Source organism: Microtus oregoni, unplaced genomic scaffold (assembly GCF_018167655.1).
Source record: "Microtus oregoni isolate MIOR12 unplaced genomic scaffold, Mior012 000017F_ref0000208, whole genome shotgun sequence".
NCBI classification, from domain to species: domain Eukaryota; kingdom Metazoa; phylum Chordata; class Mammalia; order Rodentia; family Cricetidae; genus Microtus; species Microtus oregoni.
This window is the reverse complement of record NW_024543076.1, coordinates 30469612-30488610: the sequence shown is the minus strand read 5'-3', so window position 1 is coordinate 30488610 and position 18999 is coordinate 30469612. Positions and strand designations below refer to the sequence as shown.

The 18999-nt window shown below is 46.9% G+C and overlaps 1 protein-coding gene across 1 annotated transcript; it reads left to right on the top strand.

Annotated features, from left to right (window-relative positions):
- Positions 1 to 982: 982 nt before the first annotated feature.
- Prdm14 (PR/SET domain 14) lies at positions 983 to 15441 on the top strand. The gene is made up of 7 exons (XM_041667513.1): positions 983 to 1655; positions 2132 to 2185; positions 2280 to 2437; positions 4092 to 4359; positions 8917 to 9119; positions 11404 to 11505; positions 15178 to 15441. The coding sequence occupies exons 1-7, from the start codon at positions 983 to 985 to the stop codon at positions 15439 to 15441; spliced, it is 1722 nt and encodes a 573-aa protein (XP_041523447.1).
- The last annotated feature ends 3558 nt before the right edge of the window (positions 15442 to 18999 follow it).

Sequence of the window (18999 nt, the reverse complement as noted above, 5' to 3'; positions counted from 1 at the left end):
TGGTGGCTGACCTCTCCTCCTGACCCCGTGTTCTTTAACTTCTGAGAGTCACGACCCTGGTTGGTTTTCTTATTGGACTCATTGATCCTGTCTTTGAGAGCCCTGCACCCTGACGGGGATTTAGCTCCTCAGCCTCGGTGAATTCGCCCGTGGCCACTAAGACAGAAGCATTTCAGGGCTAGGAAGACAGCAGCGGAGGGAAATTCGGCGACAACCGAAGCATCCATTTACTGCCTGGCCTGGGTCTTGCCGTCGCTGGGTTCTAAGAGGAGACCTGGGTTGAGAAGTCTGGGTTTACCGAGAGAGAGACTTGAGGTGGCGAGAGAGGGCACTGGTCGCGGATCTCTGGAGGGGCTAAGCGTGCGGCTCCTCTCCTTGCTGCCAGGACCACCAGGAACTGCTGGGGTCTAGCCAAACGTCTTGGAGCACCGAATCTCCTCGGAGCCCCATCTGAACTGTCCCATCCAGAGCCCACACCTCTTCTCTCTCTGCAGGGGACTCAAGAGCTCCTGGAGCCACTGCCTGCTCCGAAGCCGGTGCTCGATCTTGCCCTAGTTATCTGAATGGAAAAGGGTCTTAAAAGTCCAGGAGAAGCGTTTTTGTTAAACTGAAATTTAGAACGGAGGAGGACTTGAAAAGCGTTTTGCAGGAGCCGGGTTGGGGATCAGGAAGTACAATGGGTATTAGAAACCAACAGTTCTTAGTTAAGGTCGTTTTAGGAGCATAGGAAAAGGCGACCTGAACTAGCGCCTTCCAGGAGGGCGAGATTGAGGCAGATTTTCATGAGAGGTTTGAAGCGTTTGTTTTTTGTGCCTTTTGCATTGTTTATCCGAGTTAGGATTGGCAAGATCGAATTGGGAAGTTTGTCCATTAACTTTGACCTGGGGCTGGCTGGGGTGGGAAGAGGAAAGAAGGTAAAACCACCTAGGATCTTGCTCTTAGCAGCCTCGGTTTCTCGCAGATCCGTGGAGCTCTGTCTATGATGGCCCTACCGCCTCCGGCTGTCAGCGAGTCCCAGGACAAGGCGAAGAGTCTGCCCCGGAGCAGCCCCCAGTACCTGACTGCTTGCTACTCATCCGTCCCGGGCTACAGTCACTATAGGAACCTCCCCACCACCGAGGAGGCTTTTCAGCCATTCGGGAAGCTGGCGGCAGCAATGCCCGCGTCCCAGGCGGTGGCCCCTCTCAATGCTTTTCAGATGGCTCCTCCCGTGCTGAACCCGGGTCTGGCTGTGCAGAGCGAGCCACTCTACAATCTGCCCTGGTACAACAAGTTGTCACCATGGTACCCAGTTCCTCACTTTACTCCCGAGGTACCACGATTTCTAGACAGCCCCGAGTACATAAGGCGCACTCCCAGCAGCGAAAATTTGGTCCCCTTTGGCGGCCAAAGCGACAGAAGCCAGTGGTGGGGAGCTGAAAATTTACTTCTGCCACACCCGGTGATTGCTTCCCTCTTCCCTGCTGGATTGAAGACCTCCCAGTCTATATCCGTCCCTCAGACCCCGAACCAAGAGGCCGAGCTGCCTCTTCCTCGCTTCAACTTCACCGAGGAGGAACTGCGCTTCGTTCTGTATGGCGTCATCTCTAGCCCGGGGCACCCAGCGGGCGTTCGCCACGCGATTTCAGGCATTCTGGTCCCCACAGACAACTCTGGTAAGTAAAACCACATTCAGGGTCTGGGTGGGGTGGAACAGGTCTGGCCCACACAGCGTTAAAAAGAGCGCTCCTACCATAGGCTGGCTTTTCCTTGATTAATTGTGTAATTCCTGAGGTTGGTTTCAGTGAGCTTTGACGCCTAGGAGCCAAATGATTTCCCTCAATGGCTTTGGGGAATGTACGAAGTATCTACATGATAGCCTCCAGAAACACAAACCCCACAGCTTTTGGCTTCGGAAGAGCATTGTCCCTGATTCTCAAGTTTGCAAAAGGGAATCAGTTGCCCACTAAACCTTGCCCAAAGGGTGTTCTGAGTCTCAAATGAAAAACTGTACAAAAAGCCTGTGTCAAAGGAGCAAGAAAACAATAAAGGATAGATACACATCGAATTTGAACAAACAAACCGGGTCAGGAAGGCAACTCATCATACACTTAATTTTTAATTAGAATAATTTAAGGCTGTCTTTTTCTAGGGTCTAATCGTCTTCCTAAAACTCTGGACAAAGACTCCCTTCAGCTTCCCGAAGGTAGGCTGCTCTCCTTGCCTAGATTTATTTCCCAGAGCTAATGCGGAAGCTCCTGACTTATCCTCCTTTCTTCCCCTGCCTCGGGTCCACCTAGGTCTCTGCCTCAAGCAGACAGCATTCGGTGATGCCCCGCACTTTGGCGTATTCTGTAGTGACGTCATTGCCAAAGGCGTGAGATTTGGACCCTTTCAAGGTAAAGTGGTCAATGCCAGCGAAGTCAAGACACACAGAGACAACTCTAGGATGTGGGAGGTGAGTGCGCTTCCTTCCCGTGGGTCTAATTGGGGAGGGAGACTTAAGGGTGGGGTGCTGGTCCCTCTGAAGGACTTCACTCCCTGCTGAGAAAGACAATGGGTGTCCAGTCCAACAGGACCCACACTGTGCCCGGAATCTGATTGGCAGTGGGTGAAGTAATTTTAATCTGTACAGGATAGACACGAAACATACACTTAAGGAATTACCACACAAGGTTATAGTTACAGACAAACCCAGTGCTTTAAATATATTAAACGCATATGATGAGAAAGAAAAATTTTAAACTTTCATATTACTTTCTTATGAAATTAGTCGATTAACAAAACAAACAAACCCAGCCTTTTCCGAGTTAGTGACTGTCTGAAGGGGGCTGGAGAGAAAGCAGCAGGTTTCATTTATAGAAACCATTCGTCAGATTATATCAGATATCTTAAAACCTCCTCAATCCCCTGACCCTGAGCTTCGCTGGAACATAGTTTAGGAGGATGATTTGGAGGTCAGGCAGTGTTGAACACCTGAATCCAACAGTTGCTTCCAGTGAAGTAGGAGAACGGGAAGCTGCTCCATGAGGAAAGCTGAGCTGCAGCTCCATCCCGATGTCTGTACCTGAGACATAAGAGCGCCCATCAGCACCCTTTGAAGAACGAAGATTAACAGAACAAAATAATTGACACCTTGAATTTTGCAGGAAAATGGATGGAGCTAGAAAACATCATTTTGAGTGAGGTAGCCAAGACACAGAAAGACAAGTATCACATGTACTCACTCATAAGTGGTTTTTAAACATAAAGCAAAGAAAAGCAGGCCACAAATCACAATCCCAGAGAATTTAGACAACAATGAGGACGCTAAGACATACATAGTTCTAATCTACATGGGAAGTAGAAAAGGACAAGATCTCCTGAGCAAATTGGGAGCATGGAGACCTTGGGGGAGGGATGAAAGAAAGGGGAGAGGCAGGGAGGGGAGCAGAGAAAAATATAGGGCTCAATAAAAATCAATAAAATTAAAGAGCTGAGATTAAATAAACCTATGTATTTCCTTTACCCTTGCTTATAGTATTAACATATGCTAACTATAGAAACACAGGATAAAAGGGAAAAGCGCGGATAAAGGCATGAATTCTTTTTGCTTTTTTGTTTTGCTTTGCTTTGCCTTTTTGAGACAGGGTTTCTCTGGGTAACAGCCCCTGCTGTCCTGGCACTCACTCTGTAGACCAGGCTGGCCTCGAACTCACAAGAGATCTGCCTGCCTCTGCCTCCGCAATGCTGGGATTAAAGGCAAGCACCACCACCACCCCAGCCCAGCATCCTTGACTATATTTTAAATTCAAGTCCCACCTTGACTACATGAGACTCTGTCTGCAAACTAAATGTTTACTTAAGCTTAAGGAAATATATATGGTGCTTCTGATATGGAAATCTGATTTTATGGAAATGTGTTCTGTAGTAGGAACTTTGGTTATAAAGCAATAAAGAAACAATTAAAAAACAAAAGTTCATGCATAGTTGGGAACGGTGGTGGGCTCCTATAGTCCCTGAGGTCTGGTAACTGGCAGAGGCACATGTTTGGGGCCAGACTCAGGTACATAGCAAGATGCCGCCATCTCAAACAAAATAAACACAAGCAACAAACTTCCTGTCTCATTTAGATCTTTGAAGACGGAAGCCTAAGCCATTTTATCGACGGGAAAGGTTCTGGGAACTGGATGTCCTACGTCAATTGCGCACGCTTCCCCGAGGAGCAGAATCTGGCTGCTGTGCAGCACCAGGGGCAGATATTTTACGAGAGCTGCAGAGAGATCCGCCAGAACCAGGAGCTCCTTGTGTGGTATGGAACCTGCTATGAGAAGTTTCTGGAAATTCCCATGAGCCTCCAGGCTGCTGAGGAAGGCAATCAGCTGTCTGCACCCTCTGAGGGTGAGTGCCTTCCTCTGCCCTGTCCAGGGAGAATCTACTAGTGTATGAACTGGGTTTTTTCCCTCAAGGCTCCCAACCAAAATCCAGAAGAGCAAATTATGGGGATTTGTAAGAATGAGATACCCCTCCCCACCCCAGCAGAGGTGGGACGTCACCATCTTTCTACAGCCTCTCTTTCAAGGCTGTCTCCCCAACCCCCACCCTTCCTTGAGAATAAAAGTACACTGAATGAAGATATTGCACTGTTCTGTGGGTAAGCCAGTTTGATTCATCCCTGCTCAGGCCAACTTTCTCAAGTGGTGGCCTGCCGTATCTACTGAAGGTGGAAAATCAATTTAGTGATCGAGACCAGCATTAGAGGGGAAAAAAAGAAATTAGAAAAGAAAATATTGATGAGAATCACTTAAGAAATACTAAGCGTTGTTAAGCTTTTGTTTTATAGAGATATATTATGTGGAGCAGGATGTCCAGTTCAAACTGACATTTTTCTCAAGCTGAGGCCTCTTGCAGCCTACACAGATACTCTACCGATCAGAGCTACATACACATCTGGGCCCTAAACTGGCTGTGGCTGCACAAGCCTTTGTTCCCTGTACTTAGGAGACAGAGGCAGGCAGAACTAAATTTGAGGCTAGCCTGATCTAAACAGTGTGAAGTAACAGTCTAGTCAGAATTACATGGTGAGACTGTCTCAAAGAAAATAAAACAACAACAATAAAAACCTCACTTCCAGCACCTAAGATGAATTTTAATTGTTGTAAATTTGAAAAAACAGTGGACTAAATTTCAGAGTTCAAATCCCACCATCCTTTTTTTTTTTTTCTTTTTTAAGACAGTCTCGCTATAACCCACATTGGCTTTGAACTCGGAACCTTCTGCCTCAGCCTCTCAAGTATTGGAATTACAGGGGTGCTCCTGATGGTTAAGTTTTGGGGTGTGTGTGCCTGGAGATCTTGTAGAGATGCTAGCTAGTTCTTGTCAGGGATGGGGCCTGAGACTGTATCCATCTTGCTCAGCTTCCAGGGGAAGCTGCTGGCCCCTGGATCTCATCCGAGTAGCAAGGAGACTGAGAGGACCACTCACCCACTATGGGGACAAGTCTCCAGATTTTGATGGGTTTTGGAGAAGAGTGGTTACTGAGCCCTCAGACTAACGCTAGAATGCCACAAAGGTGCTGTGCCTCTGAGCTAATTTCCAGGCTCGAACTTGAGTTTTCTTTGCTTGTTTTGCCTGAGACAGAGTCTCAATGTGGCTCAGGATGGCTGAGCTGATCTTTCTGTCTCTGGCCCCCAAAGTTTGAACACTTTATTTATTTGTTTTTGTCTTATTCTGTAGCTCTGGCTATCCTGGCATTCGCTATGTAGACCAGACTAGCCTCAAACTTCTTCCTCCGGGATGCTGGGATTTAAAGTGTATGCCACCAGTCAGCTTGAAAGTTAGTCCTAAAAATCGCCTGTCCAACCGGCATTTCTACCCGAGAGTTTGGGAACTACTGCCCTACTAGGTGGGGGGAAATGTAAAGTGCTGTACGGATACTAAGATAGCTTCGCTATAGTTTCATACATGATCCAAAGAGCAGGTCAAACAACATGCAAATTGGTGACAGTCAGCATGCCTGGATTCCCGCTAGACCTATATTCTTCAGGGCAGAGAAGAACCATAAATTCCTAAATTTTCCAGGCTCCCGGTGTGTACAGATTGAAGGAGGAAGGTGGTGTGACTGAATTAGGAAAGGTTGCTCAGGAATGAGCCTGCAGTCTCCACAGGGCAGAGGGAGAGCAGCCGACTAGAGCACTTCACAGCCCTCTACTGCTGACCAGGCAGGAAGTGATGAACAGGCTCTTCCATGATCTGGATGGAGAGGAGCTGAGGATGTGGGGGAGAGGGTGAGGCCTCCAACTTCCCCAGCAGTGCATGGAGCAGGAGCAGGGCTGTAGAAGAAGACCCGTCACTGTGGTCCATGGAGATCAAAATTCTCTCATCCTCAGCACCAAACCAAGAAAGTCTGTCTCTATCGCTTCCAGAAAACACTTGGACTGTTGTTGACATACACGTAAAAAGTGAAATTTCAGAAAAGATAAGCTTAATGGATGGTTTCTCTGGGGGAAATTTACAGAGAAAAAACCCCAAAGTCACTTGTGTTGGTTCGTGCCTGTAATCCTAGCTGAAACACGATGAGTATTAAGAGTGTGAGGCCAGTCTGGCCTACAGAGGAGACCCGGTCTCAAATTAACATGACCAAAAGGTCTGCCTGCCTGCATCTCTCTCCTGAGTGCCACCACACCAGGCTTATGGCATACATTTTGGACAGTGTGTGGAAGGCAGCTTTAAAGATTAATTTATTGAGAAGATTTACAAGTGCCGGCCTCTGCTCTCTGCAGATAGGACTTTCTTAGTCTGCTGCTGTGATGGTGATTGAATCATGCCAGGCACGTGCTCTGCCACTGACCCACACCCTCGTCCACGATCAATCCTTTTAGAGATGGTTAATAAAATGAAGAGTTGGGCATAGCAGTGCCTGTCTTCAATCTTGATACTTGGGAGTTAAAGCAGAATAACTTCAAGTTCAAGTCCAGTGTGGATTACACAAGGAGATCCTGTCTCAAACCAAAATCAAATCCCTGGGGCAGAGAACAGTGCTGGTTGTTCTAGAGGATCTGGGTTCGATTCCCAGCACCCACATGACAGTTTACAACTGCCTGTAACTCTACCTACAGGGAATCTGACATTCACACAGACCTGCATGTAACAAAATACATGAAATAAACATTTAAAAAAAATTCCTTTCTAAAAGGCATTTGGTGGGCTCCTTCTCAGAAACAGTTGGAAAGGCATACTGGGAATTGTAAGTGGGCTATTGGAATAGACAGAACATGCCTGGAGGTAGAGTGAGTCACCAAATCCACCCTAAGCTGGGACCCCTGGAGCACATGGCAGCCTGCAGGCAGCTCAGCAGGTTGGAGAGTGTCCTTTCCAGGGTCCTGTGGTGGACTTCCAGGCTGCTGGTCGGTTCTGTCTTCTTTGCAGCCCAGTTTTCCTTGTCACCGAGAGGGACTCCAAGCTTTCATTGCTTATTGTAGCTTGGAGGGTCTAGTGAATCTGCCATTTCAGGGATTCCTGAGGCTGTTTTGAATTTTTGTTTGGTTTTGTTTTTTGAGATAGGGTTTCCCTGAATTGCTCTGGCTGTCCTAGAACTCACTCTGTAGACCAAATACCCTCTGCCTCTTCCCCGCAGTGCTGGGATTAAAGGCATGCTTTTTTTTTGCAGATTCTCAACTAGGCCCACTCTTGGCTCCCTGGAGAGCAGACCATCAGGTCTCTGGTGCTAGGATCTGGAGCATCTGAAGTGGTTCTTTTGGAGACTCTCACCTGTCCCCAGAACATTCACACCTCTTGTTTGTTTGGGCTTTGAGTTGTCTTTGTTTTGAAACAGTTTTACTATAGCTTTTCTGACCTGAAAGCCTTGATCTTCCTGCCTCTGGTGGTGACATTGCTCCTGACAGGGACACCTGGATCTGGCATTTCTCTGCCTCTGACTTGGTCGGCTTCCTTCCTCCTCCATTGACAAAAACAGATTTAACCCTTCTGGGCTTGTCTGTCTCTGCTCAGTGACCTACTTATCGCTCCTGTGACTGAGACTCCTAAGTGTGAACTAATGAAGGCAAGATGCTTTCTCTTAGAGATGTGTCTGTCTGACAGGGTCGCACTGACTAGCCTCAAGCTCAGCCATCCTGTTCAGCTTCTCCAGTGCTGAGATCCCTGGTGTGCCCATCATGGGCATGCAGTTCACCCTTTCTGCTATGTGAACATTCTAGCTCTGGGATTGTTCCCACGAAGTTCAGAGCAATGAACTTTTAACTCAGAGGGAACAGCTCTTGGAAGCCTGGGGAGCTGGTTATGGGTGTTCTGGTGTTACTTTTGAATTTGTAGTTCAGTTTGCTTTTTTTTTTTTAAATGGGGATTGGGGTTGACTTTTCAAGACAAGTTTTATATAGTCAAAGGTGACCTCAAATGCCCTGTATAGCCAAAGATAGTTGTACAGTCCTGCTTTCTTCTGCCTGGGTTCAGAGGTGTGTGCCACCACATCCAGCTCCGGAGTCTGTTTATGTTTTCTTCCTTCCTTCCCTCCTTCCTTTCTGTTTAATTTTTTTGTTTGTTTTTTTTGTTTTTGTTTTTTCAAGACAGTGTTTCTCTGTGTTATCACTTGCTGTCCTGGAACTCATTCTCTAGATCAGGTTGGCCTCCAACTCACAGAGATCCCCTTGCCTCTTCCTCCCTAAGTGCTGGTATTAGCCACCATTGCCCGGCTTTTCTTCGTTTGTTTGTTTTGAGACAGGGTTTCTCTGTGTAGCCCTGGTTGTCCCGGAACTAGCCCCGCGGACCAGGCTGGCCTTGAACTCAAAGAGGTCCGCCTGCCTCTGCCTCCCAAAAGCTGGCTTTAGAGGGGTGCGTCGCCACACCCAGATGTTTGTGGTTTTTCCAGTCCTGACTGAGGAAGGGAAGAGGCGGGAAAGTGGCTACCTCACCCTCCAGCACTTGCACCCCTGTTTTTGACAGAGTCTGCCGAAGGCTACCGGTGTGAACGCTGTGGGAAGGTGTTTACCTACAAATACTACAGAGACAAGCACCTCAAGTACACTCCCTGTGTGGACAAGGGTGATAGGAAGTTCCCGTGTTCTCTCTGCAAAAGATCTTTCGAGAAGCGTGATCGCCTCCGGATCCACATTCTTCACGTCCATGAGCGGCACCGGCCCTACCTGGTGAGCTTGGTGGTTTGGTGTTCATCTTTGCATTCTGTCTTCACACATCCCTATCCTCCTGAACACATGGAGAGGGGCTCTCAGGAGGAACTGAGGACCCGAGGTCTGCCTCACCATTGTACTGTGGAAGAGGCAGTGTGTGAGGATAAGCCTGTGTCAGAATTTCGGCCTAAGACAGAATAAGAAACACGGAGATAGGAGTGGACTCCTGGGTTAGGAAAGGTGCCCCAAAAAGAGGAGTGTAGCCAGACTTTCTTGGTCCACCAGACCCGAAATAATAACATGGAGGCTTATTATTAATTATGAAAGCAGGGCATTTAGCTTAGGCTTGTTCCCCGCTAGCTCTTGTAGCTTAATTAACCTTTATTAATTTATGTTCTGTCACATGGTTTTTACCTGTCTCGTTCTGTATGCCCGACTTCCTGCGCATCTTGTTGGTGTCACCCAAGTGCCTAGATGCATCCCGAATTCGGCTTTCTCCCTGGAAGTCCCGTCTATTCTCTCCTGATATTGGTCATTCGGCTCTTTTTTAAACCAATCAGAAGGTGCCTTAGGCAGAGACACATCTTCACAGTACACAACAGAGGGGCCTTGGGGTTACGTCTAGAACAGAAGGGCCATGAGTTTTACTGGAGACTGGGAAAGGAATTAGGCAACAGCACATTTTTTTCCACACCCAGTCAGGCACTGAGTAGTTAGGCACTGGAACAGAGGAAACACTGGAATGGTCCAAAGCAAGGAAAGAAGGAAAGCCATCGCCACAGATCATAGTCTTTGTAAGGATGAGAAGCAACAATGATGCCAGGGATCCTTTCTCTTTTTTTATTTTTTATTTTATTTATTATGTATACAATATTCTGTCTGTGTGTACGCCCGCTGGCCAGAAGGGGGCACCAGACTCCATTACAGATGGTGGTGAGCCACCATGTGGTTGCTGGGAATTGAACTCAGGATCTTTGGAAGAGCAAGTGATGCTCTTAATCTCTGAGCCATCTCTCCAGTCCCCAGGGAGCCTTTCTTTGCCATCCCAGACACCCATTGCTCTACCAGGCTTGGACAAAGGACAAAATCAACTTTGTCCTTAAAGAATGGATGGGGTTACATGCTTTTGTTGCAGTATTTTTTAAAATTATGTGTATATGTGAGAAGAGACCCCTGGGTCCCTGGAATTGGAGTTATAGATGGTTGTGAGCCACAATGTTGGTGTTGGAAACTGAACCCGGGGCTTCTGCAGGAGCTGTTCATGCTCTTAACCACCAAGTCAACTCTCCAACCCCTTGTAATAGTTTTTTTGTTTGGTTGGTTTTTTTATTCTTTTGAAGACAGGGCTTCTCTGTGTAGCTATGGAGTCTGTCAACTTTGTCCGGCCAGGTGTGGTAGCTCTGTCTTCTCTGCACCGAGAAAGGCCTGAGGCATCTAGCCTGGCTTGAGCTATACCATCTCAGGCAAGCCGAGCACAGCCAGGGACCTGGTGATCCGCAGGTGTGCACAGAATAAGGTTCCTGGGCTGTCAGTATAACTCAGTGTCCTGAATGCTTGTCCCGAAAACCTTACAGCCTGAGTTTGCTTCTGGGATCCAATAACTGAAGGAGAGGATCAACTCAAGTGCTTCTCTGATCTCCACACATAGGACACGTCACATGCCTACACACGTGCCAGTAATAATAGGTGAGTTGTAGCCAGGCATGGACATGGGAGTCAGAGACATGCAGATCTCAGAGCATACCCAGCAAGAGTTCCAGGACAGCTCGGACTACATAGAATGATCCTTTCTCACTGGCGGTGGTGGCGCACACCTTTAATCCCAGCACTTGGGTGGCAGAGGCAGGTGGATCTCTGTGAGTTCAAGGCCAGCCTGGTCTATAAAGTGAGTTTTAGGACAACCTCCAAAGCTACACAGAGAAACCCTGTCTCAAAAAACCAAAAATATGGGGCTGAAGAGATAGCTTGGCAGTTAAGAACACTGACTGCTCTTCCAGAGGACCCGGGTTCAATTCCCAGGACCCACATGGCAGCTATAAGTGTCTGTAAATCCAGTTCCAGGAGATCTGACACCTTCACACCATTGCACATAAAAAAAAAAAAAACAAACAAATACATCACAAAAAAATTCTAAAAAAAAGAAAAACCAAAAGTAAAAACTTAAAAGAAAGATCCTTTCTCCAAGTAAATAAATTTGTAATTGATTTTTAAAACTTCTCTCATCTCCAGAAAAACATAATGTTGGGACAGAATTGTTGGGGGAAGATGAAATTTCAACTCAATTTTTTTGTTTCCTCCTTAGTGTTCAACATGTGGGAAAAGCTTCTCGCAGTCGTCCAGCCTGAACAAGCACATGCGAGTCCACTCTGGAGACAGGCCGTACCAGTGCGTGTACTGTACGAAGGTGAGCGAGCCCTACTGAGGTGCCAGCCCTCTGTAGCTGGAAGCGTGAGCCCTGACTTAAAAACCATTCTGGGTAAACAATTGGTTACCAGCCAGCACCCATTTCAAGTGACATCTAGGCCAGCTAGGACTACATAGTGAGGCCATGTCTCAAAAAGATAAAGCAAAATAATTTGAAAAGAATGGCCAACATCTGGTCCATTGATGCTCACCTGACTGTGTAACCCTGAAAAAGCCCACTAGCTTTACTTTCTTCCTTTCCTCTTTGGCAAAGGTGGGGAAGCTGTGATTGTTGGATTCTATCAGTTGGTCTGTATAGAACTTGCATCACTGCCTGGCAAAGTGTAACCACTGCAGTGTTTGCTGCTCATACCGCTGATAACCATTGCAGGGGATCATTGCAGGGGTGCCAGGGGGTCATTGCAGGGGTGCCAGGGGGACATTGCAGGGCTGCCATCTGCTCTTTGCGTCACAACATCGCACAATGGAGGTAGAAAGGGGTTTGGATTCTAGAGTAGACAGTTGTCTGAGTGCGTTTTTTTGGAATGTTAGGATGCGTCTCCCGTTTTTATTGCTGATGTGCATCTACGCTGTCCGGTGAGTAGCTATTCCTCCGTGTGGCTGTTTGCAGGCACAGCCGACAGGGGAGCTCGTCTGCAATTCCAGGTTTAAGTGGGATGAGTTCAAGACCAACCTATGCTACATAACACCCGTCCCCCCCCCCCCCAGAAAAAAACAAAAGAAGAGGAGATAAACAGGAAATGTGTTTCCTGGTTTCACTGACCATACTTTAAGTGACCTGAAGCCGGACAGCACAGTCACAGAGCATAATTCCACCAAGAGTGGTACTCTAGGCTTACTTCTGTCCTTTAGCGTTTTCAGGCCCTACAGTAATACCATAAAAGAAACTGGAGTGCCTTAGTTAGGGTTTTATTGCTGTGAAGAGACACTATGACCATGGTAACTCTTATAAAGGAAAAATGTTCAACTGGGTGCCTTACATTTTCAGAGGTTCAGTCCACTATCATCACATTGTGACATTGTGGCGTGTGAAGCAGACACGGTGCTGGAGAAGGAACTGAGAGTTCTACATCTTGGCTTGCAGGCCATAGGAAGTGATCTGTCTCACTGGGTGGGGCTTGATCATATATGAGACCCCAAAGCCATCCTTCGCCATGACAGCTTCCTCCAAAAAGGTCATACCTACTCCAACAAAGCCACACCTTGTAATATTGCCACTCCCTTTGGGGGCCATTTTCTTTCAAACCACGATATGGGGGTCTTAGAGATGCTGCCAAATTTCCCAGGAGAAAAAAAGCATTAAGCCTAAGCCAGACCCATGCCTGTAACCCCAACATGTAAGAGGATGAGGCATTCAAGATCAGTCTCTGCTACCCAGTGAGTCTGAGGCCAGTCTAAGCTACCTGAGGTGGGCTGTGAGATGGCACAACGGTAACGGTGCCTCTCGCCAGGTCTGACCACCTAAGCTGGTCCCCAGGATCCACAAGGTGGGAGAAGAGAACCAACTCCTGCAGGCATCTATTTACCCTGTTACCCCATAACATACAGTTTTAAAAGTAGAGCAAGTTCCTGAAAGTTGTCCTCCGATGTACACGTGTGTACTCATGTGTGTAACATACACACAACTGCAAAACCAAACATAAACCAAAACCATGCCCAGGTTTTTTTTTGAGCCCACCCCCATCTCAAAAAATAAACAATAGCAAAGAAACATGGCCCCGATCTGGAGACGACCCTATGTCCAGTGTCACATGCGACAGTCTGGGATGCGTCCCCTGGCTTCTGCACATCACACAAGGAAAGAGGAAAGGAACTATTGAGAAACATCCTTTGATAACTATTTGGGAGTTGTACTGGGTGGGGAAGTTGAGTCCCAGAAGGTCACATTGCATGATCAATGCCTGTCCAGATTTTGAGACCTAGAACAAACACATCTGTGGCTATCACAGCCTAAGGAAGTGGAAAAGGAAAGTAACCCCATGGCTGCAAGGGGAATGGGGCGGATTCTTGGACTAAAAGTATAGTCTTATTTATTTATTTAAATTTTATGTGTATGGGTGTTTTGCTTCCATACACGTCCGTGCAGCACATGTATGCCTGATGTCTGAGGAGACCAGAAGTTGTCTCCTGGAACTGGGGGTGCCGAGAATCAAGCCTAGGTCCTTTGGAAGAGCAGCCAGTACTCTTAAAAGCTGATTCATCTCTCTAGTCTGCCCCCACACCACCGCTTTTCGGGCATGGTTTTATGTAGTACGGGTTGAACTCAAATTCATATGTATCCAAGACTAGCCATGAAATGTTCGATCTTCCTCCACTGGGAGTGCTGGGGTGGCAGGTGAGCGACACCATGCCTAGCATCTGTCACTGTCAGCATCTTATCCATTGTGTGACGGTATTGAAAGACGTAAACACTGAGGTACCGGTATCGGGGCTAACAGGCGCACGAGTCTCTACTGCCTTTTACAACTGACTGCGAATCTATACTCAAAAGTTGAAGCCAGGCAGGGTGGTACACAGCTAAATTTCAGCATTGAGGAAGATGCTGAGTTCAAAGACAGCTTTGACACCACGGAGAGACCTTATCTCAACACCATCGAGGATATCAAAGACTGAAAACAAAACAAAAAGAAAACCAATTTGAACTAGCCTCTTTCTCAGTAAGGTAACTTACTCTTCAAGTCCTCTCAGAACTGCTTGTTTTAGAGTATGGTGTACTGATAACATGCCAGTAATTACAGTGTGTGGGAGGCAGAGGATTGCCTCTGAGTTCAAGGCCACCCTGAGCTACGCAGTGAGACCCTATTCTGCCATTACCAGACTCCAAAGACAGAACTGTTTGCTTTCATTCTGGTTTTGGCTCATACTTTAGATTCTTTCGGGTAACACTGTCCAGGGTTAAGGTTGACAGTGCTTCCCCCCCCCCCCTTTATGATGCTAGAGAAGAAACTCAGGGACTCAAAATTGCAAGGCAAACCCCCAAAGACTGAGCTGACTCCAGCCCAACAGTCCATGTCTTTACCTAGCAGTCTGGGGACAACCTCTGAAGATGCCTCGTTTCCAGTATCTGACACTCAAACTGGCCAGGATGAAAAATCTGTCCTTTTAAAATTACACCTAGCCGGGCGGTGGTGGCGCACGCCTTTAATCCCAGCACTTGGGAGGCAGAGGCAGGTGGATCTCTGTGAGTTCGAGACCAACCTGGTCTACAAGAGCTAGTTCCAGAACAGGCTCCAAAACCACAGAGAAACCCTGTCTCGAAAAACCAAAATAAATAAATAAATAAAATTACACCTAGTCTATTAGTGTGGTGTGTGTATGGAGGAGGGGACACCGGTGTTATGAGGTGTATGGGAGATCAGAGCACAACTTTGGGGAGGTCAGTTCTTTCCTTCTCCGTGTGGGTCCCGGGGACAAAACATAGGTCACTGGGCTTGGTGCCAGGTCCCTGCTGAGACGCTTCTCCTGCCCAGTCCAGTGCTTTTTTTTTTTTTTTTTTAAATTAAGGTCACTGCTGTTGACTACAAATATTCTACGCAGACTTAAAATCAGAGTCCCTCTCTTCCTTTCTTGTCCATTACAATGAAGTGAACCCCTTCGTTGAGCTGCCCAGCCCCTGGATTCAGCTTTTCCTTTTGTTTTCCGCCCTCTGCAGAAGTTCACGGCTTCCAGCATCCTTCGTACACACATCAGACAGCACTCCGGCGAGAAGCCCTTCAAGTGCAAGCACTGCGGGAAATCCTTCGCCTCCCACGCTGCCCACGACAGCCACGTCCGGCGCTCACACAAGGACGGTGGCCATGGCTCTTGCAATATTTGTGGGAAAGGCTTTCTGAATCAAGAAGCCTTCTACGGCCACATGAAGTTTCACAAAGATTGCTCTCTGAGAGCAACACCAGGTGAAGACCGAGGCCTCTGACTCTAATTCCTGGTCTGCCCGTAGCACGGAACAGATGACTGTGCTCTTCAATGAGAATCAGGAAAATGGAACGGCTGATATGAAACTCAAAACCCAGAAGTGTGCTGCGGAAGTCCAGCAGCACAGGACTGGGAAAGGAGGTCATGGATCTGTGAGAAGAGAGAAGAAGGCCCTTCCTCTTCTGCATGCTGGATTCCCAGTTAGAGAGCATCTGTAGCCATAAATGGTTTTCTTCAGAACGACAACAAAGGGTTTTGCTTTAAAGGTTTAATTCTCTTTTATGTGCACGAGTGTTTTGCCTCATGTATGTATGTGGACTGCATGTATGTATGTGTATTGCATGCCTAGTACACGTGAAGGCCAGAGGAAACATCAGATTCTCTGGAACTGATGTTTTTATGTATTTATGGATGGTTACAGGTTACCGTGTGTGTGCTGGGAATTGAACCCATGTCCTCTGCAAGAGCAGCCAGTGCTCACAGCTGCTGAGCCATGTCTCCAGCCCCTGGTTTTGTTATTTTGTTTTTGGTTTGTTTTTTTTCCTTCCTTTCTTCTTTCTTTCTTTTTTTTTTTTGGTTTTTCGAGACAAGGTTTCTCTGTGGTTTTGGAGCCTGTCCTGGAACTAGCTCTTGTAGACCAGGCTGGTCTCGAACTCACAGAGATCCGCCTGCCTCTGCCTCCCGAGTGCTGGGATTAAAGGCGTGCGCCACCACCGCCCGGCTTCTTTCTTTCTTTCTTTCTTTCTTTCCTTCCTTCCTTCCTTCCTCCCTCCCTCCCTCCCTTCCTTCCTTTCTATTTATTTTATTTATTTATTTATTTTTTTGAGACAGGGTTTCTCTGTGTAGCCTTGGAGCCTTTCCTGGAGCTTGATCTGTAGACCAGACCAGGCTGGCCTCAAACTCACAGAGATCCGCCTGCCTCTGCCTCCCGAGTGCTTGGATTAAAGGCATGTGCGACTACCGCCTGGTTTGTTTTTTGTTTTTGGTGGTGTTGTTATTTTTTTCCTTATTTGTTTTGTTTATTTTTTGAGACCTCCCAAGCTGGCTTTGAACTCGTGGTGTAGCTGATGATGGCCTGAATTCCTGCTTCTCCTTTACCTCCCAAGTCCTGGGGTTAAGGAATAAATTAACACACCCCAGCAAGTTCACCCCAGCTACATAGTTAACGCATTATGATTAAGTCTTCTGGTATGTGTGTGTTAATGTTCCATCATTATCTGGGTTCATGTCTCTCCTCACTGACCACGTGACAAATGTCAGGAAAATGCCATTTCAGTTGGGAAAGGAATGTTACAGCCAAATGAAAGGCTGAAAAATAAACATTTATGTCACATGGCTTTAAACCTGATTCCTTTTTTCTTTCCTTTTTTAAAAATTATTATTTCCATTTTAATTTTTTTGATGAACGAAGTATATTTCCCCCAACTCTAATTGGTCTTGGCGATACGAAGAGGAACAAGGAAAGAGAAAAGACACCAGCTGAAAAGCATACTGTGCTTAGCCAGGTGGGGACACTCACACTTGTAAGTCTGGCCCTTCGGAAACGGAGGCAGGAGAACCACCTTGACTTAAGGCCAAAGGACAGGAAAACGGGCAAAGTGTCTCAGGGATGACGTGAGTGGGCAGTCAACTTCGCTGATGTGGAGACTGACCTGTCTTGTGTAGGGGATCGTAGCCCACTCATGCTGAGACCCACTTAAAACAATGTCTGCCCCACTGCAAAAAGACAGAAGCTAGAGATGAGGGAAGTGGTAGGCGGTCACGTGCCTCCGAAGAGGTTAGGCCAAGTCTGCCCCTCCAAAGACCAAACTCTTAGCAAAGCGCTCCTCCACGGCTGGACCTGCTAAGGGAAGGGTCTTTCCGTACTAACCACCCACCCACTCAGCCCTTTGTACAGCCTGTCTGAGGTCGGAACAGGCAAGGTGGCCGTGCCCCCTGGACAACCCTAACCACTAGGGATGTGTCCTGGCCCTGCTCAGAGCTCTATTGACCGCCTAGGCATTTGCTTCGCCTCTACCCACGACACATGCCCATCGGGGCAGCAAATTCAATATGGAGCAGCTGTCCTTGCCGAGGCTCCCAGCTGTAGTGCAGTCCCCTGAGCAATAGATGTCTCACAGGTGAGCAGCAGTGACAGATTTTCCTCTGGGGGATTCTTTGCTGCCTTGACCAGGGCTGAGTAATTGACCCTAATGGGAAAGCGCCCTGTTGTTTTTCTGGACTGTTTTAATTCATGTTAATTAACTCAGAACAAAGGTCTTTTGAGAAGGTCCTGGGCTCTTCATGTAATTAGGCAGCCTTCCTTGACTGCTAGCTCCAAACACACTGCTTGAAACATTTTCTTACTGTTTAGGGGTTTGAACATCATTTTTAAATAAAACGGTAAGACAACTCAATGGTCTTTAATTTTTTTCCACTCATCAAATAAATCAAATGAGGTTTTTTTTTTTTTTTGGTTTTTCGAGACAGGGTTTCTCTGTGGTTTTGGAGCCTGTCCTGGAACTAGCTCTTGTAGACCAGGCTGGTCTCGAACTCACAGAGATCCGCCTGCCTCTGCCTCCCGAGTGCTGGGATTAAAGGCGTGCGCTACCATCGCCCGGCTATTTTGTTTTATTTTTTGAACTTGAATAACAACAAACAGAAAGGGGTTTATTTTTGTGCCGTTTCTAATTGTCCCTATATGTCAAATATACTGGATTGTGGTCGGGGATGAAGTTAGTTTCTCGAGTTGCTAACCTGAAACACGTAGGTTTACCTCTTGGTAAAGTAGGTCTCACTCACCTGTTCTAAGGGCGAGCCGAGCCAGCTGATGGCAATGAAAGACTAAGCATTGAAAACAAAAGCATCTCACAGAAATTTGAATTGGAAAAGTCAGGTGGAATTACAACTGAGCAAGTACAGTTCCAATAACTTAATAGTACAGACTTTAGGGATGGACAAACTTGTGGGCTCAGCGGCTCCTCAGTGTATAGCGCTGGGTAATTAGTTTGATGTCTAAGGTTTAATGTCTTCACCTATAATATCATGCAGTAATTATGTCATCAGGTATTAGAAGACTTGAATGATAGTACATGTGTGTTGGATTATATTTGATAAAGTATTCCCTTCATCCTGTTGAAAGCAGAGAAAAGACAATTATGAATTTTATTGATGATACCTATTCTATTGATGATTCTCAAAAAGGTAGTTCTGTGATCATCAGCATTGCCTGGGATCTTGTTTAAAATGAGTACTTTCAAAATAGAACTAAGTTTGTGCTCTCCACGAGTCAGAAACTCTGGAGGTAGACAGAGCAGTCTGTGCTGTTTGAATCTTTGAATCTTCCCGGTTCTTACAGTAAAGCAATGGGTGAAGTTTGGTGGCACAGCGACTGTGAGGAGCCACAGGGCAGCTTGTCAGAGGCAAGTATCAGAATGCCGAGTGCACTGGGTGAGGATTACAGATCACGTGGCTGCTTTGCTGCAGGAGACTGGGAACACCATGGTAGAGGAGCCTTCCTCCACGTCAGTCTCTCTGTTCATACTTCTTTTCCAGACTGACCTCAATGTCTGCTCATTCG